Source organism: Microcaecilia unicolor, chromosome 11 (genome assembly GCF_901765095.1).
Source record: "Microcaecilia unicolor chromosome 11, aMicUni1.1, whole genome shotgun sequence".
Lineage (NCBI taxonomy): Eukaryota > Metazoa > Chordata > Amphibia > Gymnophiona > Siphonopidae > Microcaecilia > Microcaecilia unicolor.
In genome coordinates, this window is record NC_044041.1 from 95447585 (window position 1) to 95469859 (window position 22275).

Consider the following 22275-nt stretch of genomic DNA (forward strand, 5'->3'; position numbering starts at 1 on the left):
GAGTCAGGGCCGCCGAGAGCCGGAGCCGGGCCCGGGACAAGGCCGCCCCCGGCCCCCCCACCCGAGATCGCCGGGCCCCGCCCAATCGAGGTCACCGCCCACCCGAGATCGCCGGGCCCCCTCCACCCGCTATCGGGCCGGGCCCTCGGAACTAACCTTAAGCCTCCTTTCACTTCGCAGCAAGCAGCGGCAGGGCAGACCTCTCCTCCTTCCTTCCGTGCCCCGCCCTCGCGGACATTACGTCAGGCGAGGGTGGGACATGGAAGGAAGGAGTGGCCTGACCTGCTGCTGCTTGCTGCGAAGTGAAAGGAGGCTTAAGGTTAGTTCTGGGAGTGACAGAGGGCGGGCCAGGCGGCGACAGAGGGCAGGCCAAGCGGCGGTGGCGCCGGGCCCCCCTGGAGGCCCGGGCCCCGGGACTTTTGTCCCCCCTGTCCCCCCCTCTCAGCGGCCCTGCTGGGAGTGATGACTGGACCTTCTATAATAGCAATTCTATCGTTAGCTTCAAGTTCATTTTTATTTTCATATACCGCCTATCAGGCTTCTGGCTAAGCAGCTGACAATCATCTTGTAAATATATAGGAAAGTACAAAATTAACATACCAAAAGTGATATGGAAAGTGACCGATGCATGGGCTGAGATTAGATGTGCTTTCCTTACCCGAATAGTTTCATCCTGGGATCCTGTGATGGCGATCTCCTTGCTGGTGCAGACCAGAGCTGTTTCCACCACATCCTCGTGTTCTAAGTCCACAGCAAGATGCTTCCTCAGTGCATTTGATTCTGATTGGAATATTCGCACGTACTTTCCAAAGCCTAAAATGAGTCAATCTTGAATTCAGACTTTTCTATTCAGGTTCTTCTGCTTGTTAATCAGGCAGTTTTTAAACTGGCTCCATTGCAGATCTACAAGTGAATTTTCAAATGGAAGGTGTTGATGCAGAAAAGGGAAGGCTCCAGGTGTGTGGATTTTACTTCAAGGGTTTCTGCATGAAGGAATGGCTGTAGAGGCCAATATCAGAGAAATCTTAGGAGAGGGATCCTCAGGAAATGAAAGAGCAGTTTACCTTCCATAGGCAATTTCTAATTTGTTTTACTTGGAAAAGAAAGAATCTGACTCCTTTACGCAGGAAAAATCCCACAGATGGGAGAATTTCTACTCATTGTGTCAGCTAGGGGAGGATCTGAAGAGGAGAACCACTAGTTCTGCAAATTTAGTAACTGTAACTTTTTAACTGTTTCCTGGAATTTTAGTTTTCTGTATGGACTTTACTAAAAAAAAAAAAAGCTATCTGGTCTGTCAGTCACATCCATCAAGTACCTCAGTAACCTTTGTTTTTGGAAAAATCTCCATCATGGTGTGATTTGTACTGGAAGATATTGAAGGTACCAGAAGCTTAAGGGCCTTAAAAGAATCTCTTTTGTCCCATTAAAAAAAGACCCAAGAGCTGTGATAGCCTCTCAGGCACTCAAATGGGGTGGGGCAATAAGATCTGACCAACTTTTTTTCTCCTCATGGTTTGAGAAACTAGAGAGGGCAGAGGCAGAATTGGCTTTTATGGCTACCCTCCCAACCCAAAAGGTGTTCCACTGCCTCTCTTTAAAAGTAACCTGAGTTGGGACAATAAGTGGACCGTCCAGTGGTTACAAAAATATAGTTGTGGTTTACATTTGGATGCTACTGATTAAATATGGCTGATACCTGCAAGAAAGAGGCACTCATCTTCAGAGACTGCCACAAATTTGACACAGCAGGGCATCTTTTCCAAAGCGATGGTCCCACTAGCAGATATCTGTGAGGAAAACAGATCAGAATCTGGATGAAAAGATGAACACCAGGAGGAATACCAGAATTGCAGAGAACAGATGACAGAGGCAGAATTATTCCACCTCAGCCCCTGATCTAGTGCAGCAGCTTAGGGACAGAATCTGTGGCATATTTGCATAAATTTACATACTGAATTATGAACATTATCAATATTATTCTCTCGAGGTTGGGTGGGGAAAAAAATCATACTGATGATCATTGCAGAGAAGGGAGGAAGGGGGATGAGATGGGATTTTGAGTTCTGGCAAGGAGGGAAAGGGGACAGAGGTGGGGGAAGCAAAAGCAGATTTCCTAATGGGTAAAGTAAGCAACTGCTTTTCTCATGCAGATGTCTAGGTTGGTTAGTCTTTTTTTTAAACAGTGTTTGCAATTTGTGTGTGTGTTTTCCACATATTCATGTTTTTTTTGTGCACATTCTATACACCCATGAACATTTTTGCACATGCAGATCAGTTTTATATTCATGTTAATTCATAGGTATATACATGCATTTTAAACTTGGGTTCATGCTACTCATGAATATGCATCCCTAGGTTTGCTTTGTCTCCTACACACACACACCCCTATCCGCCCACCTGATTGAAAAATAATCAGGAAAGATAAATTTTTGCGAAAACACACAGAGAAAATTTAGCCAGATATTTAAAAGGCAAAGTCCCCCATGATTTCCACAATTGTTTTTATGCAATCATAATTTTTTTGTTAGATTTTACACACCTTTCCTCCTATGGGCAATTGATGAACAGTATCCTAATTTTGATTAAAACTGAAATTAGCTTCAATGTCCATTAACTTGCATACTACTCAAAGTTATCCTCTAAAATAACAATGAATTAAATGCAACAGCCTCTCAGAATACCTGAAATCCATCAAGTTTTGCTCTCAGCACCTTGACCCCTTCCTTACCACAGAAAGGGTGCCGTTGCTGAATCCCACGACCATCTTCCCATACTTGTGAATCATAGTGCTGCACATTGGTGCCTCATCGTGCAGTACAGGCAGCTGGTGCCTGCCCTGGAGCTCCCCACTTTTGTTATTGTAGAGGTTCAGGGTTCCTCCTTTGGAGACAGTAAGAATCACCTGCCGAGGGGGAAATACTGCTGTACAGGTCTGGAGATCTGGAGCATCACCTGATGTGTGAAAAACAGGTTCCAAAGTGTCTAGGTTCCAGACGTTGATCTAAAAATAAAGGAGAGAGGAAGTTAACAGGTTCCTTTGTTATCATTCAAATGTGACTTTCAGGTATGATTTTTAGGAATAAGAAGGAAAGATAGTCCAGGAAAATGCACTAGAATGAGTAACTTAGGGACCAGGAAAGACAAATTCTCTTGCTTTATTTAGCCAAAATGAAGGATGGCTCTGAATGTAGATCAGTTAGCAAGGTAAAGTAAGTGTAAGAGTGTAAAGGATTTACCTTTCTGTGGTACAACCAAAGTGATTTTACATATTACATATTATATACATCTTAGGCCACTGAGCTGAGCCACATATAATGCAATGTGTTGTCCTCATCTATGAAAGGCAATTTATAAAAGCCATTTACCTTGCTTGGTTCAGATCCTACCTATCAGACAGGCAACAATCCATAATGTTTGGCAGCAACTCATCACCACCATGGACACTGACCTGCGGGGTACCACAAGGATCGATACGGTCACCTATTCTGTTCAATATCTACCTCAAGCCACTAGCTGAGCTGATTCGGTCAATGGACACTCAGTTCTACATCTATGTGGATGATGTGCAGCTACTCATACCCATTGAACCTGACTTACCTACAGCCTTGAATAAACTGATTACCTGTCTAACATCAATTCAAGAATGGGTTAAACACAACAAACTTTGCCTGAACCCAAATAAAACTGAGCTTCTCTGCGTCCCTAGCACAAGTGGATACATACCTGACATCAAAATCCCTTTTGGGAAGTATGAACTCCCCCCTCAAATCACAAGTCAGGAACCTTGGAATACAGCTAGATTGAACACTTACTCTGATTCCCCAAATCAAAGCAACCTTCAAGAGCTGTTTCTACTATTTGTGACAGCTACCCTGCCTCTCTCCTTACATCGAGAAGGTAAATCTTATCCTAGTTGTGCATGCCATGGTAACATCAAGACTGGATTACTGCAATGCACTATACAATGGTCTGACTACAAAGGGCCTGCACCAGCTCCAGTTGATTCAGAATGCAGCAGCAAGACTCATAGAAGGTTGCAAGCGACATGACCACATCACACCATTTTTGCAAAAACTTAATTGGCTACCAATACAATACAGGGCTAAATTTATGTCTGATCTTCAAGGACCTGAAAGGAAATGGCGCTGAGTATCTAAAGAATAGGATGATCCCCCACACACCGCCAAGGACACTAAGGTCCTCCCAAGGACTTTCACTAACTACACCCTCTCCAAAAGACATTACACGATGTGATACCCACAAGTGAGCCTTCTCCGGAGTAGTCCCCACACTCTGGAATGCATTGCCTGAAAGGCTCCGCTTAACACAAGACTATCTCTACTTCAGGAAGCAGATGAAAGCTTGGCTCTTCAACCAAGCCTTTAATGGAAGAAGTAACTAACTTGTTAGTCTCACTCACATGCACAAGGAGTGACTTGGGCTGCACATTCTGCAGCGGGACATGTTTATCCACTCCTCCATGTGCAACTTTCTTCAAATCAGTCACCTTACTTTCTAATTCTTCCTACTTTCTTTTTTTTTTTTTAATCATATACATCTTATATTCAAGGAATTTCACTTGATGAGAAAGTGTTGCATTATTAAATTAACAAAAAGAAATATATATATCACATATTAACAACACTCAAGTCCACATTGTGTTGGAGGGGATTCTAGAACAGGAGGAAAAAGGAAACTTTTTCAAAGCAAATTTGCATCTAGGAAAAAATAATAAGACTTATACTATTATACTCCTTCAGCTCTTTTTGAGGCTACAAATGTTGTTAAGTGAGATGGAGCCACAAAAACATACTTTTGTGTGTTGTAACATACAATACACTTACAGGGAAATCTAAGATAAAATGTGCCTCCTAGTTGTAACACAGCAGGTTTCAATATCAGGAATTGTTTTTGTTTCTTTTGTGTGTCCCTCAAAACATCTGGAAATAGGAGTATCCTTAGGCCCAAAAACAATTTGTCTTTGTGCTTAAAGAACAGTCTGAACAACCATTGTTTGTCCGGCAGTAAAGCCACCGCGGCTACCATTCTTCCTACTTTCTTACCCATCTATAAGTTACAACTTTGCCTTACCCTTTACTACCAATTATAATGTTCTATTACGTATTGTGTAGTCATTGCAAGTAGTATACCATAATAGTCAAAAAAAATTTTCAATTGTCTGGAGTGCAATAATATACAACAAAATACAAAAATTCACTCCTGCTGTATGCTCTGTAGGTTGATGCAAAACCATGAACAATATTATATAATATATATAGAAATCAAGTAGCCTCAATAGCCCAGGGAACCTTAAATTAGGACTCCACTGAATTGGCCAGCATCATAGGCTCCTCCTCCCTTCCGAAAAAAACCCCCAAGTGCCAAAAAAACTCCCTATCTTGGGGAGAAAAAGGCCCTGTGAACCATGCCATACTTTGTATTGTTACTTGAATATTTTTACTGCTGTAATTGCCTATTGCTCATGTTTGATCTATTCTTACTCTACACCGCCTTGAGTGAACTCCTTCAAAAAGGCGGTAAATAAATCCTAATAAATAAAATACCTACAGAAGTTTTTATTTACCCAATAAGGGCTAGATTCTATACATGGCACCTGAAAATTCCACACAGAAAAAAAATATGGCTAGGCATATTTTCCTACATTTTATAGAATAGGCTTAAATTTCTGTGCAGTATATAGAATTATGCCAAGCACCTTTCCACATGACCAAATTTAGTTGTGGCTATTTATGCCATATTTTACTTGGCGTAAATCTCGACTCTTAAATTAGGTTCAGAGCGGGTGTCCTCTATAACAACACCTATAGATTTTAGAAATGTCCACGCCCCACCCATTGCCATGCCCCCTTTTCAACTATACGATTAGAGAATGACACGGGGATGGAGACATAAGCACATAAGCACCGCCATACTAGGAAAAGACCAAGGGTCCATCAAGCCCAGCATCCTGTCTCCGACAGCGACCAATCCAGGCTTCAAGAACCTGGCAAAACCCCCCCCCCCCCTCCAAAAAAAAATTAATAATGTTCAATGGACTTTTCCTTCAGGAATCTGTCCACTCCAAACCCCCCTTAAACTCTGTAAGGCCAGCTGCTGCCACTACATTCTCCGGCAACGAGTTCCAGAGTCCAACTAAACGTTGAGTAAAGAAAACCTTTCTCCTATTTGTTTTAAATCTACCATATTCTAGCTTCATCTTGTGTCCCCTGGTTCTATTGTTGTTTGAAAGTGTAAACAAACGCTTCACATCTGTCCACTTTACTCCACTCATTATCTTGTAGACTTCTATCATATCACCCCTCAGCCGCCTTTTCTCCAAGCTGAAGAGTCCTAACCATCTTAGCCTTTCCTCATAGAGACCCGCAGTAACCGCAAGGTTGGGGATGGGGACAGAGCCTGTGGTGATGGAGACAAACTGTCCCCGTGTCATTCTCTACTTTGTAGGCTGTTAATGAATTGGACAGTTATTTATGTTCAAGTGATGCGGGTGATGATGTTTTCATTTTTTGAAAAAATAAGCAAAAGTGCTGGCCACAACTGGCAAAATTTGCATGGGGGATCCTGTACATTCCTGCTACCAGCACATCTTCTGAGAAGACATTTTCTATTGCAGGAAGGACTGTGGAAGACAGGAGAACTAGACTGAATCCTGAGACTGTTGATGACTTATTATTCATCCACAGATTAAAAAATCATAACAATGCTTCTTAAGGCATATTTCTTCCCCGCTAAGGCATACAGAATGGGTTTTATTTTGTACCCCTGGGCATTTTAACAGGGTGGATTTGGGTTCCTTGGGGTAGTAGAAGTCCGCTATTGCTGGGGTTTGGAGGGTGATGGGGGGGTATTATAGTTACATAAGTACATAAGTACATAAGTAATGCCATACTGGTAAAAGACCAAGGGTCCATCGAGCCCAGCATCCTGTCCATGACAGCGGCCAATCCAGGCCAAGGGCACCTGGCAAGCTTCCCAAACGTACAAACATTCTATACATGTTATTCCTGGAATTTTGGATTTTTCCAAGTCCGTTTAGTAGCGGTTTATGGACTTGTCCTTTAGGAATCCGTCCACCCCCTTTTTAAACTCTGCTAAGCTAACCGCCTTCACCACTTTCTCCGGCAACGAATTCCAGAGTTTAATTACACGTTGGGTGAAGAAAAATTTTCTCCGATTTGTTTTAAATTTACTGTACTGTAGTTTCATCGCATGCCCCCTAGTCCTAGTATTTTTGGAAAGCGTGAACAGACGCTTCACATCCACCTGTTCCACTCCACTCATTATTTTATATACCTCTATCATGTCTCCCCTCAGCCGTCTCTTCTCCAAGCTGTATAGCCCTAGCCTCCTTAGTCTTTCTTCATAGGGAAGTCGTCCCATCCCCGCTATCATTTTAGTCACCCTTCGCTGCAGCTTTTCCAATTCTACTACAGTGGTGGAAATAAGTATTTGATCCCTTGCTGATTTTGTAAGTTTGCCCACTGACAAAGACATGAGCAGCCCATAATTGAAGGGTAGGTTATTGGTAACAGTGAGAGATAGCACATCACAAATTAAATCCGGAAAATCACATTGTGGAAAGTATATGAATTTATTTGCATTCTGCAGAGGGAAATAAGTATTTGATCCCCCACCAACCAGTAAGAGATCTGGCCCCTACAGACCAGGTAGATGCTCCAAATCAACTCGTTACCTGCATGACAGACAGCTGTCGGCAATGGTCACCTGTATGAAAGACACCTGTCCACAGACTCAGTGAATCAGTCAGACTCTAACCTCTACAAAATGGCCAAGAGCAAGGAGCTGTCTAAGGATGTCAGGGACAAGATCATACACCTGCACAAGGCTGGAATGGGCTACAAAACCATCAGTAAGACGCTGGGCGAGAAGGAGACAACTGTTGGTGCCATAGTAAGAAAATGGAAGAAGTACAAAATGACTGTCAATCGACAAAGATCTGGGGCTCCACGCAAAATCTCACCTCATGGGGTATCCTTGATCATGAGGAAGGTTAGAAATCAGCCTACAACTACAAGGGGGGAACTTGTCAATGATCTCAAGGCAGCTGGGACCACTGTCACCACGAAAACCATTGGTAACACATTACGACATAACGGATTGCAATCCTGCAGTGCCCGCAAGGTCCCCCTGCTCCGGAAGGCACATGTGACGGCCCGTCTGAAGTTTGCCAGTGAACACCTGGATGATGCCGAGAGTGATTGGGAGAAGGTGCTGTGGTCAGATGAGACAAAAATTGAGCTCTTTGGCATGAACTCAACTCGCCGTGTTTGGAGGAAGAGAAATGCTGCCTATGACCCAAAGAACACCGTCCCCACTGTCAAGCATGGAGGTGGAAATGTTATGTTTTGGGGGTGTTTCTCTGCTAAGGGCACAGGACTACTTCACCGCATCAATGGGAGAATGGATGGGGCCATGTACCGTACAATTCTGAGTGACAACCTCCTTCCCTCCGCCAGGGCCTTAAAAATGGGTCGTGGCTGGGTCTTCCAGCACGACAATGACCCAAAACATACAGCCAAGGCAACAAAGGAGTGGCTCAGGAAGAAGCACATTAGGGTCATGGAGTGGCCTAGCCAGTCACCAGACCTTAATCCCATTGAAAACTTATGGAGGGAGCTGAAGCTGCGAGTTGCCAAACGACAGCCCAGAACTCTTAATGATTTAGAGATGATCTGCAAAGAGGAGTGGACCAAAATTCCTCCTGACATGTGTGCAAACCTCATCATCAACTACAGAAGACGTCTGACCGCTGTGCTTGCCAACAAGGGTTTTGCCACCAAGTATTAGGTCTTGTTTGCCAGAGGGATTAAATACTTATTTCCCTCTGCAGAATGCAAATAAATTCATATACTTTCCACAATGTGATTTTCCGGATTTAATTTGTGATGTGCTATCTCTCACTGTTACCAATAACCTACCCTTCAATTATGGGCTGCTCATGTCTTTGTCAGTGGGCAAACTTACAAAATCAGCAAGGGATCAAATACTTATTTCCACCACTGTATATCTTTCTTGAGATGTGGCGACCAGAATTGAACACAATACTCAAGGTGCGGTCGCACCATGGAGCGATACAACGGCATTATAACATCCTCACACCTGTTTTCCATACCTTTCCTAATAATACCCAACATTCTATTTGCTTTCTTAGCCGCAGCAGCACACTGAGCAGAAGGTTTCAGTGTGTTATCGACGACGACACCCAGATCCCTTTCTTGGTCCGTAACTCCTAACGTGGAACCTTGCATGACGTAGCTATAATTCGGGTTCTTTTTTCCCACATGCATCACCTTGCACTTGCTCACATTAAACATCATCTGCCATTTAGCCGCCCAGTCTCCCAGTCTCGTAAGGTCCTCTTGTAATTTTTCACAATCCTGTCGCGATTTAACGACTTTGAATAACTTTGTCATCAGCAAATTTACTTCGCTAGTTACTCCCATCTCTAAATCATTTATAAATATATTAAAAAGCAGCGGTCCTAGCACGGACCCCTGAGGAACCCCACTAACTACCCTTCTCCATTGTGAATACTGCCCATTTAACCCCACTCTCTGTTTCCTATCCTTCAACCAGTTTTTAATCCACAATAGGACATTTCCTCCTATCCCATGACCCTCCAATTTCCTCTGTAGCCTTTCATGAGGTACCTTGTCAAACGCCTTTTGAAAATCCAGATACACAATATCAACCGACTCCCCTTTGTCCACATGTTTGTTCACTCCTTCAAAGAATTGAAGTAAATTGATCAGGCAAGATTTCCCCACACAAAAGCCATGCTGACTTGGTCTCAGTAATCCATGTCCTCGCATGTGCTCTGTAATTTTGTTTTTAATAATAGCCTCTACCATTTTCCCCGGCACCGACGTCAGACTCACCGGTCTATAATTTCCCGGATCTCTCCTGGAGCCTTTGTTATTGTTTTCTATTTGTGATTTATAAACAACAGTTGCACAGCAAATTGAACTGTTTAATACTTTGAGGCTTCTTCAGATGAGGACAGAGCCCATGGGAATGGGGGCAGAATCCGGGGGAAGATGGTCTACGCCCTGATCGTAACTGAATAGGTATGGATGGGCTGGAGTGTAAATTTTAAGTGGTTTCGATGTTAGCTTCAGAACTTAATACAACAGTGCTGGGCAGACTTCTACGGTCTGTGCCCTGAGAATGGCATGGACAAATCAAACTCAGGCGTAAAGTATCACATACCATGTAAAATGAGTCTATCTTGTTGGGCAGACAGGTCGTTATCTGCCGTCATTTACTATGTTCACAAAACAGAGGGAAAGCAGCATACAAAAGCAACCAAACAAACAGAAAAAGTAAACACTGGGCCTTCAGGAATGAGAAAAATGCAATCCTTTATTAATGATGAATACCCGACACGGGCCGTGTTTCGGCGTACAAACGCCTGCATCAGGGGTCTAATGTAAAAAATACATAAACATATATCATTAAAAATTATATATAATACAATAATGCAGAACCAACATCAAAATCAAAAATGCATATGCATGCTTACATAAACATACATACACATGTATATTATAAAAAAATTTTTTAAAAACAAAACATAGTTATCATGGTTACAAGAATATACATATAAAGAATGATAAAACATAGTAACATATGATATAAAACATCATCATCATGACCTGAGAAATATTAACCAACAATCCATACATATATCGTCATATATCTATCTCCCCATTTACATGTACTTATTCACAAACTTAAAAAAACTTACTCATACATACATATACCTGCATACCATAATGTTATATTTCAAACTCATGTGTGCAGGTCTGTGAAGACCTTACCATCTGGGGTAAGTGTTGCAAAAAAAATGTGAGTGCAACAGGGGCTTATGAACTTATAGTGCACGCTTTCAAACACTCATACCATATAAGTAACTTTACTGATTACAGACTCTGCATAAAAAATAGAGCATAAAAGTAATGATAATAAATAAATAAACATCAAACCTTACCAAAAAACTCTTCTAGGTCAGCTAGTTAGCTAGTAGATAAAGATGATTAACAAACAGCTTATATTCCCTAATATAAAAAAAGGAACAGAGTTTTCAAAATTAATAAATACTTTCCAGATCCATAAATAACATTGAAACATCCTTCAAAATTGATCACTATTTGTCAAATTCATAAAAAAACATTCCCATGCATCCACATACAATAAATGAGCAATCGGGTAAAATAAATATCTGTTTTAAACCACTTAACAGTCGAAAAAAACCAACAGTCCGACATCACCTGAAGCAATATTAGCACAGAATCTATCATCCTAAAATATCTTGTCAAAGGAGAACTTAAAATCTTACCCGCTGTTCGGGCAGCCCGTTTATGGGACGCCTACAGTCGCGTCAACCACCAAAGATTGAAAGCATGCGCAGCACAACATTTGAAAAAGACATCACGGGGTATATTCTAATATTTAAAACAACTCCACATTTATGAATCATAAGCGCAATAAAATTAGATATTATCCCCCAAAACAAAGATTCATTCACGTCATATCCTAAGTATCGTACGTCAGACAAATTACTGATCGTGGGAATATGTGAAAGTCCAAACGGATATCTATGTGCGCTGCGTAAAGGATGATAAATAACTGAAATGGTACGAGTCATAAAATTATATTATCTTTTCCTTAAAGAAACCGATAATCTTACCCGGTGTTTGAACAGCTCATAGATAAAACGCCTTCAGCCGCATAAACCGCCAAAAGTTAAAGCATGCGCAAAGCTATGTTTAAATGGACGGAGGGAGGAGGAAGTGAAGTGACGTAATGGGGCTAGTCCGAATATTTAAAGTGATATAACATTCGCATGTTGTAGGCACAGACAAATGATGTATATATATACATCAATATACCAAATCCCTCCATTCACATCTAATCCTTAAAATTAAACAAAATTATACTTCTCAAATGTCTGAAAAGCCCCAATAAATGCTGCATATACTGCATAAAAAAACCTAAAATGGTTTCACACATAATGAAATACATAGGAACATTTTGCGTAGTTTTACTTAAAATTACAGTATCTGGTATCATAACTCCATATTATTATACCTATCCCTTCAAATCAAGTCACTTAAATTCCTTAAAAAGCATACAATCATAATATAAACAAATATAATAACACGTACTTGAATTACATATTGGTCATAACCAAAAAAACCTCCTGAACATATAGAGAAATATATAAAGAAACTGAGAAAATATATGTATAAAAAAATAGATATATAAAAAATATATATAAATACTGTAAGTAGACTTGATGATAACTACTGATATTCACAAACGACAAAAAATAAAACACAAAAAGAAAAAAGAGAAAGAAGCCCAGAAAAAAAGAGACCAGTCCAAATGGGTTCAACCACAGAGCACAAAGACCCTTAGGTAATAGATGAGTCAATCTTCCCTTCCTTTAGGATTTGTGAATAATTCAATTATGGAGCTCCTTACAAAAACACAGATAGATCCATTTCAGAGTTGAGACCAGCAGGAAAGACCGTATTCAGTTCAAAGATAAAGCGTTGTTCTTGCTGCAGCAGTATCTTATCAATATCAGAACCCCGCCATGATGCCTTGATGACCTTGAGTACCAAAAACTTCAGATCAGTAAAGTCATGTGCACAATCAACACAATGTTGGACCAAAGGTGCCGTGATGTTCTTCCTCTTGATATTACTCCTGTGCTCAATCATCCTTAATTTGAGTTTCCTAATGGTCTTCCCTATATAAATCAAGTTACATGTACAGATGATGAGATAAACGACGCCCTCTGTATTACAGTTTGAAGAGTGCCTCAGATGGTACTGTTTACCTGTCTGTGGATGAATAAATGTGGATGTGGTCAAGCTATATTGGCATACAGAGCATGACCCACACGGTTGATGTCCCGTGTGTGGGGGTGAATCTAAGGGTCTCACTGGTAAGGCTGATGGTGCCACAATCTCCTTGATATTTCTGCCTCGTGTATGGGCTATTGTGAGCCATTTGTTCTGAAAGCAGGGGTGGCCCTCCAGAATATGCCAATGTCTCCTCAAAATTTTCTTGATGTCATATGAATAATTAGAAAACCTTAAACCACAAACCAAATCTGGTACAGCACGTTCCCTTTGTCCAACAAGTAAGTCCTTTCTGTTTGTCGCTACTGCTCTCTCGATTCCCTTCCGAACACAAGCTTCAGGATAACCCCTCTCTATGAACCTCTTGGCCATAGGTTCTGTGTTGCATTTAAAATCTGACAGATCGCTGCATACCCTTCGCAGTCGTAAAAACTGGGAGGTAGGAAGATTCTCTTTCAGATTTCTATCATGATAGCTCTGAAAATGGAGGTAGTTATTCTTATCTGTGGGCTTTCTATAAATAGTTGTGCGAAATCTACCTGCATCCTTTTGGATCATGATGTCCAAAAAAGGAATTGCACTGAGATCAAAGTGCATAGTAAACTTTAAATTGACATCCAAACCATTCAACCATCCATAGAATTCATGAAGTCTATCAGTTGTTCCCCTCCATAGTACCAGGATATCGTCGATATACCTCTTCCAAAGCCGTACTTCCTCCTTGTACGGGTGTATTTCCAAAAATTTCTTTTCAAAGAATGCCACATACAGGATAGCAATGTCTGGAGCCATGCTGGCCCCCATTGCGGTCCCTTTGATCTGTTTGAAAAATTTTCCTTGAAAAGCAAAGAAGTTGTTCCGAAGGGCTATGGATGCTAATTCAATGATAAATGCAGTTGGTACTCTTGTATTCTGTCCCCGCTCATTCAGGACGTCAGTAATTATTTGAATAGCCTCAACCTGTGGAATATTAGTGTATAATGATTCCAAATCAAAAGTTACCAAGATAATATCTGACATGTCTTCATCAATATCCTCCAATAGATTGATGGCATGTGAGGAATCTCTAATATAGGATTTCACTGACGGTATCAGAGGCTTAAGGAAGGAATCAACAAAGGCAGATAAAGGTTCCAAAATTGAACCTATTCCAGAGACAATAGGCCTACCTGGGGGGTTCTCCAAAGTTTTATGGATTTTTGGAAGAATGTAGATAACAGGTGTAATCGGAACCTGTGTAATCAGAAAGTCCTTTTCTTTAGATGTAAGAAAACCTGAGTCAAAGCCAAAGTTGACCCAGAAATTAATCTCCTTCCTGATATCTTCTGTAGGATCTGCCTCCAATAGACAATAAAATTCGTTCTTAGAGAGTTGTCTCTCAATTTCTGCAATATATTTGGCTGTATCCATGATAACAATGCCCCCACCTTTATCCGCCGGTTTGATAGTGATTTCTGCATTCTCTCGAAGTTTGTTGAGAGCCAGATTCTCCTCTCTTGATAAATTATAAAATTTCCTCTTCTTTTTGGTTTCCAATTGTGTGAGGTCACGCATAACGCATCGCTGATAGGCGGAGATTAAGGGATCCGTTGGTCCTGGAGGTATCCATTTTGATGGTCTCTTGACCATAGATGGATCATTATGAGAGGGTTCCATTTTAGCAAAGAAGTGAGTAATCTTCAATTTTCGCTCAAATTTGAACAAATCTATCCTCGTTTGCAAGGGATCATAATTGTCAGTAGGTATAAACTTAAGGCCTTTCTGAAGAACCGAGGTCTCAATTTCTGAGAGTTGATATTGTGACAGGTTGATTATTGGAATGTCCGTGGTTCCCTGTATGATAATTGTCGTCGGTGATCTGCATTCCAAGTTCTCCCTCTCCCTCGGCCTCTTCCCCTTCCTCGAAATTCCATCCTGTAATTGTGATAAGGGGCCCTCTCCATTCTCTCCTGCATTATATTCGATCGTGGTTGAAATTCCCTCTCCTTCCCCCTTATCCTGTTGTCCCAGATCTTGTCTAAAAAAGTAGAAGGCATAGGGTCTCTTGTGGGGATCATTGTAGAGTTATTAATGGGTGTGGAGCATGGAGACGTGAACAGTTCTTCGGAATCATTCCGCACTCTCTTGCGAGCTCTTTCCGTATTAATTTGCTGATCAGTGCTCTGATCATCATGGTCTCCACGATTAAATCTCTTAGTTGGTAAATGTCCCATGCGAGCACTTATCCTCCGTTTGTTAAAATTGTTCCTTCTAGGTACTGCCCATGAGTAAATATTACCTCTACGGTAGTCCTCTTCGTCCCGTTTGTATTTTTCATATTTCTGCCTCTTAATTTCCTTTTTAAAATGGTCCAATTTGGAATTCAAAGTAGTCATATTGGTCTCAAAGTTCATATCCTCCTTTTTCAATAGCTCGTGCTTATGGTTAATATCATTCCGAAATGTATCTAATTTTTCCTCCTATCCCATGACCCTCCAATTTCCTCTGTAGCCTTTCATGAGGTACCTTGTCAAACGCCTTTTGAAAATCCAGATACACAATATCAACCGACTCCCCTTTGTCCACATGTTTGTTCACTCCTTCAAAGAATTGAAGTAAATTGATCAGGCAAGATTTCCCCACACAAAAGCCATGCTGACTTGGTCTCAGTAATCCATGTCCTCGCATGTGCTCTGTAATTTTGTTTTTAATAATAGCCTCTACCATTTTCCCCGGCACCGACGTCAGACTCACCGGTCTATAATTTCCCGGATCTCTCCTGGAGCCTTTGTTATTGTTTTCTATTTGTGATTTATAAACAACAGTTGCACAGCAAATTGAACTGTTTAATACTTTGAGGCTTCTTCAGATGAGGACAGAGCCCATGGGAATGGGGGCAGAATCCGGGGGAAGATGGTCTACGCCCTGATCGTAACTGAATAGGTATGGATGGGCTGGAGTGTAAATTTTAAGTGGTTTCGATGTTAGCTTCAGAACTTAATACAACAGTGCTGGGCAGACTTCTACGGTCTGTGCCCTGAGAATGGCATGGACAAATCAAACTCAGGCGTAAAGTATCACATACCATGTAAAATGAGTCTATCTTGTTGGGCAGACAGGTCGTTATCTGCCGTCATTTACTATGTTACCACGTAATCTGCGGGGACAGGGTGGGGATGAAGACAGACTCTGCAGGGAGAGAGAGAGAAGAGAGAGAGAGAGACTCCTCCAGCCTTGTCCCGGAGCTCCCTCAACATTACAAGATTGTATCTCCACGCTTGTACTTTCCGGGGTATAAGAAGATTTATTGGTGTCCCAAAACACAAAAGTGCACACAGGCACAGGTTCAACAGCTTCAATATAAAGACAACCAAAAGAAACGATAAGTCACACCAGTCCCTCCTGAGGAGGTTTATCTTCAGGTGTGTTCCAAAACCCGAACATTCAGCCCTTCACAGTTTCAACATGAAATCAGTCCCCACATTCCCTTATTGCCTCTCTCTCCGTACTGCTCTGAGCCAGGGGCGTAGCCAGACACCCAATTTTGGGTGGGCATGGGCCCAAGATGGGTGGGCAGAAGAACTCCACCCTGTCCCACAAGTGATTTGGTCTCTCTCTCTCACTTGCCTGCATGCCATATGGTCTCTCAAACATACCCCTCCCCCCATACCTTTTAAATAGCAGATTTTCACTGGCAGCGAGCAGCAACTAATACACACTGCTCATATTGGCCCCACAGCCTTCCCTCTGATGCAACTTCCTGTTTCCGCATAGGCAGGAATACATTAGAGGGAAGGCTGGTATGCAGGAAGGACAGTTGTTGGGAATTTTCAGCTGGTGGGGCTTCGGGATCCCTGCCAGACACTTCATAGGTGTGTTGCTACTGGGTGGGCCTGAGCCCAAACCCGGGCCCACCCTTGACTACGCCACTGCTCTGAGCCCCTCCCACATGCTCTTCCAAGGACCTTTGAGTCAGGAAAAAAGGGCAGCTGCCACAGCTTGCAATTTACCTCCTCTTGGAGTCTGGCCTATAGCTGAAGTGTCCATAAGTTCCCCACAGCTCCCTCCTTCCCCACTGTCGGGCCCCTACTCCATAAAATCCTCCCCTCCAGGTTCCACCAGCTGACTCCCCTCCTCCTGATTAGTATTCATTAGCCAATCGTCATCTACCTACTCTGCAGCTGGGGCTTTCCAGTCCTCTTTTCCCTCCTTTTCTGCAAGCCTCTCCCTCCCCCGAGATCTCTGGGAGTTGGAGTCCCCTTTTTTCCCCTTCCCAGCAAGCCTTTCTCCCTGCCGGGATCTCTGGGAGTTGGAGTCCCCCTTCCCTCTTTCAGTGTCAGTCAATCCCTGCCTTCCAGAAACTCCACCCCCAGGGTACTGGGACTTCTGGGACCTGTAGTGAAGATTTCCCAGAGGGTTTAGGGCCCTTCTACCGCTTCCCCCAACTCCCGCCTCAAGCTCACTACATTACAGCATATGCTTAGCAAGTTCTGCATGTAAATCTTAATGCCAAGTAGTACTGATAAGTGCTTGTTAACATTCAATTAACAGTGCTGATTATCTAGTTAAACAATTAAGTTACGCGCATTGTTATAGAATACGCTTTGATTTCCACGCAGAAATTAAGGCACGATGTATTGAATCCTGGGGTAAATAACTAAAAATTGCCCACATCTTACCTGGGTAAAAAATACACATTGGCCTCAACAATGCATTTACTGTTAGCCAGATTAAACAGTGAGTAGACCCAGGGGCATTTTAGATCAGGGGAGGGAAAGAAAGTGCCTGGATAATGTTTTCAAATCTACCTGCTTTATTTTTATTTTATTTTTTATATATACCGCCTACAGTACCAAAAGCTATTGAAATTATGTACATTCAGGTACGGTAGGTGTAGGGCTCACAATCTAACCCCCCTGTTTACTAAAGTGTGTGGCAATGTCAACACAGCCCATTCAAAGTGAGGGAGATTTGCATGCACTGTTTCCATTGCATGCAAATCTCTCATGAATATTCATTGTATATATCATAAAATCCTGACTGCCTGAGGTGCCTCCAGGACCAGGTTTGGGAACCACTGGCTCTACCCCAGAAAAGCCCTCCATGCTTTGATCCCCACCCCAGATCCCTCCACAACCTCCTATAAAAATAACCCTGGTATATAGTTGATCCTCATCACCACCTCACAACTTCCCCAGGGCCCCCAGAACCTCCCTCGCATACCTTGAAGAAGCAGGAGCAATGCACACTCATTCCTACCTCCATGATGCCATCTTCCAAAACGGTGGCACCTGATCAACCACATTTGGGAATGTTTCCCTTATTTGGTAGTCTGGGCAGAGACTGCCAAACAAGGGAAAAATGTCCTTATTTAGTGAACCAACCCGCATTCCATCCCAGAATGCACCACATAGTGCTGCCATTTTGGAAGATAGCATCATGGAGAAAAGAGATAGTGGGAATTGCTCTTTTCTCTTCTTTGAGGTATATGAGGGGAGTCTCAGGAACCAGGTGAGTGGGTTCAGAGGGTCCATTAAACACCAAGGATATTTTTATGGGAGGCCTAGGGAGGGGGGATTGGGGTTTATTACACATCAGAGATTATATTATGAGGGTCACAGGACTGGAGAGCCAACTAGACCAGGAATCTTGGGGGGGGGGGGGGGAGGTCAGAAAAAGGGTCATCTGTGGGGTGGAGCAATCAGAAAATCTGGGTTTGTCTTAGGAAAGGATCATGGAATTTGTTTGGGGGGAGGTGACTCCTTGAGCAAAACTGAGGGGTCCTTTTACTAAGGTGCGCTGAAAAATGGCTTGCAGTAGTATAGGTGCGAATTTCGGGCGCGCACCAATCCATTTTTCAGCGCACCTGTAAAAAAGGCCTTTTATTTTATTGTTGACAAAAATGGACATGCAGCAATATCAAAATTACCATGCGTCCATTTTGGGTCTGTAACCTTACCACCAGCCATTGACCTAGTGGTAAAATCTCACACGGTTACCGGGCAGTAATGATCTATGCACATCAAATGCCACTTGGCACACGTTCAATACGTGTGTCTGAAAATAAAAATTATTTTTCGGCTGCACATATCAGATGCGCACCAAAAATGAAATTACCGCAAGAGCCACGCATTTTGGTGCACGTTAGGTACTCGTAGACGCTTATGCGGCTTAGTAAAAGGGCCCCTGGGTTTCTTTTTTTTTTTTTTTTTAATGTCTCTCTTCCTGTCAGTGCCTGAGCCAATCACCCTTGAAGGGCTTTGGTAGTCTAGTGGCTTCCTTAGGGAAAAGAAAAGAAAACACAAAACAATCTTTCCTACCCACTGTCGCTACTGTGCCCGGCGCCGCTCATGTTTTCTGCTAAGACTGGAAGCCTCAGTAGCCATTTTTAAAGCATGGTGGCAGCGCAGAAGAACAGAGCAGAGACAGAGTAGCTGCAGTGGGCAGGAAAGAGTGGGATTCTTTCCTGCCCCTGCTGCTGCAGAGGCCACTGCACCACCACGTTGGGCCCTTCAAGGTAGGACTTGGGAGGGCTGTAGTATGTGATGGCAGTGGCCAGTGGAGCATAACGGGTAAGCATTGGCAGTTTCTGGCACCCCTCGAATGTTGGTGCCCCCCCCTGCCGTGCATACCCTACTTACCACGTTCCGCTGACCCTGATTAGGTTTGCGTTAGAAACCGTGTGCTCAGCCATGGAAACATAGCTCTAATGAGTGGATTTTTGCATCTGCCCCTCTGTCACCTTGGAAAAGTTTGCTCATGGATACAAAACATAAGATGAACAATAGATGCATTGCACAAGATGAAGATATGCAAATGAACAACCCTGATTTTCTTTCTCTCTCTCTCTTTGGATTTTCAGGGTGAAATCTTTCTTAATTCTAATCAGTCATAACAGGTAGGGTCAGCCTCTCATACCTGGGAGCCGCATGCAGAATATATAGCACTATTCTTCTCATCCACATGGAGCAGGAAGGAGTGGCAGTGCCCCGCATGGTCTTCCTGAACAGAATGCCTCTCTTTTCCTGTCACCAGATTCCAGAGACGCAGTGTGTGGTCCAGGGCACATGAGGCAGCCCGCGTCCCTTTCCCAAACACTTTCACACCTCGCACCTCCGCTGCAACACAAAGTGGCAAACCTCAACATTTCCACTGGACCAAGTGCTTGGGCCAGTAAATTGCACTTTTAGAAGCCCCTTTTCAATTTTTTTTTTTGTGACAAAATATGTCACTGGGCAGAATAGAGATGGAAAAGGTCCTTTAATAAAATAAGTGAGAATAGGTTACAGAAGCAGATTTAGTGAAAAGTGGTGGAGTAGTGGTGAGCTTTACCAGGGGCGTAGGCAGACAACAGATTTTGGGTGGGCCTAGGCAAGAAGTGGGTGGGCACCAAGTGTTCTCCTCCCCCCACCACCACCCAAAAAAATATCTCAGCTGGCAGGAAAACGTTTCTTTCCACCTTGGCAGTCTGCAGCAGACATGCGCTGAAAACTGGGCATGCGCAGGTGCCGGTATTGTGGAAAGTAGCATTTTTGTTACCAGCAGGGGGAAGTCTTCAGCTGACGGAGCTTGGGATCCCCACCAGCTACCGCTAAATGTGCGCTACTGTTGGGTGGGCCCACCTGTAGCTATGCCACTGAGCTTTACCCCCAGTCGCTTTCTCTGTCTCTATGAACAAAGTGATGCTTTAGTATGGATGCTAGAACACAAAGAACACAAATCATGTGAATCTACAGGACTCAACATGGCCATGTTTTGGCCAACCGGTCTGCCTCAGGAGTCTTTATGATCCTTTGTAATGATCTGTTTGAAACAGGCGACATTTTACTGCCTAACCTGTACAACGTAGCTTTTCGAGCACTGAGCTCCACGCACAAGGTTTCTTCCTAGTAGCAGTTCAACAGCCACAAGTCTTTTCTACAGACCATTACAAAAGAGCATAAAGACTCCTGAGGCAGGCTGGTTGGCCAAAACACGGCCGTGTCCTGTAGATTCACATGATTTATATGGACCCTTCAATAAATTTGAAGTTATTCTATGTCGTCTAAAGACTGTACTGGGAGCCTGTGGCTGGAGGAGATTGTTCTATCCTTGGCTGCACTCAGAGGTACCTGGTTACAATGTTTTGAGAAGAAATCTGTTCAAATGCTTCTTTATTGACATTTTTTGGACAATTTTCTCTTTCAAAAATGAGCCCCAAAGTACCCCAAAAGGGCAGTTACACTTTGTGTACAATATTATTACAGTGTGAAATACATTCTTACAACACAGTGGAACATATTTTCTGAAGCATCCACATTGATGTAAAACCCACTTTTCTATCTTTGCTATATCTAGAGTTCATTACTAGTTTCTCTTAAAAATTGTTTTGTGTAAATAGCTTTGATTTACTCGAAAGGCAGTATATCAAGTTTTAATTAAACATAAATATAAACATATAGCACCCCAAGGGTTTTCTTGCTGAGACAGAGGAAATGACTTTTTATTGTTTTACATTGTTTGTTGAATATTTTAAAGTTTAAATTGCCTTGTCCAGATTTGGGTTAGCAAAGTGTAGGTTATAAATCTTGTAAATTAAATTAAAATACAATCTACATGCATTATGTCTCTTCCCCAGTTTGGACACACCCTGAGACCTCCTACATTTTGCCCAGTTAAAGTGTGTGCGTTTGTAATCCTTGTGTGTACTTTTACCTGGGTGAAGGGTGGATAATTTTCAGCCTGCCCTTTTACCCAGGTAAATCAATTCTGAAAATTGTCTTCAAATTGTGACTGAATAAAATAGAAACTAATACTGCATTCAGCCTAAGAGACCAGAAGCAATTACTGTGATAAAGTGAATAGATTTAATGCCAGACCTGAGTGACCGGCCAGTGTATGAATGACCTCAGTGCCCTTCACATTCCAGAGAATGATTGTACCATCCTGAGAACCTACAATCAGCAGATTGTGTTCAGCACTGACCTCCATCACTGTAATACCTAAAGGGAGAAGGGCATATAAAAAAAGATTATGGGATGTTCTCAGCCACTTCAAGAGTGGAAACAGGTTTTCCTATGCACCACAGAACTACTACACAGATCTCAAAGGAGAGGTTAAGTGACCCTGTTCAAAGTGACAAACTGATTACAAGTCAGGATACAAGGAGGCAAAAGACGTGGGCTCTCATTCTGAAGACATTTCTGAGGGTCCGAAGCACAAACCTTACCGTGCTTGCAACATTTGCTTTAGACAGGTTGTAGCCTGTCTAAAGTAAACATTATTTAGTGTCTAATGCACCAAGGGGGTTCTGTGTCCCTTTTACCATTCCCCATAGCAGCTACTGACAGCCCTATACAAATGTATTACAACAAGATTATTGTTATTAAAATGAGCATTC

The 22275-nt window shown here is 42.5% G+C and overlaps 1 protein-coding gene across 1 annotated transcript in view; it reads right to left on the minus strand.

Annotated features, from left to right (window-relative positions):
• Positions 1 to 22275, minus strand: part of NWD1 (NACHT and WD repeat domain containing 1) — a 95407-nt gene that overhangs the window by 20542 nt on the left and 52590 nt on the right. Inside the window, exons 10-14 of the mRNA XM_030219929.1 lie at positions 21755 to 21877; positions 19815 to 20014; positions 2721 to 3004; positions 1700 to 1779; positions 659 to 813 (exon numbers count right to left, since the gene is read on the minus strand). Of these exons, the coding sequence (XP_030075789.1) occupies positions 659 to 813; positions 1700 to 1779; positions 2721 to 3004; positions 19815 to 20014; positions 21755 to 21877 (842 nt within the window). The remainder of the gene's footprint in view (positions 1 to 658; positions 814 to 1699; positions 1780 to 2720; positions 3005 to 19814; positions 20015 to 21754; positions 21878 to 22275) is intronic.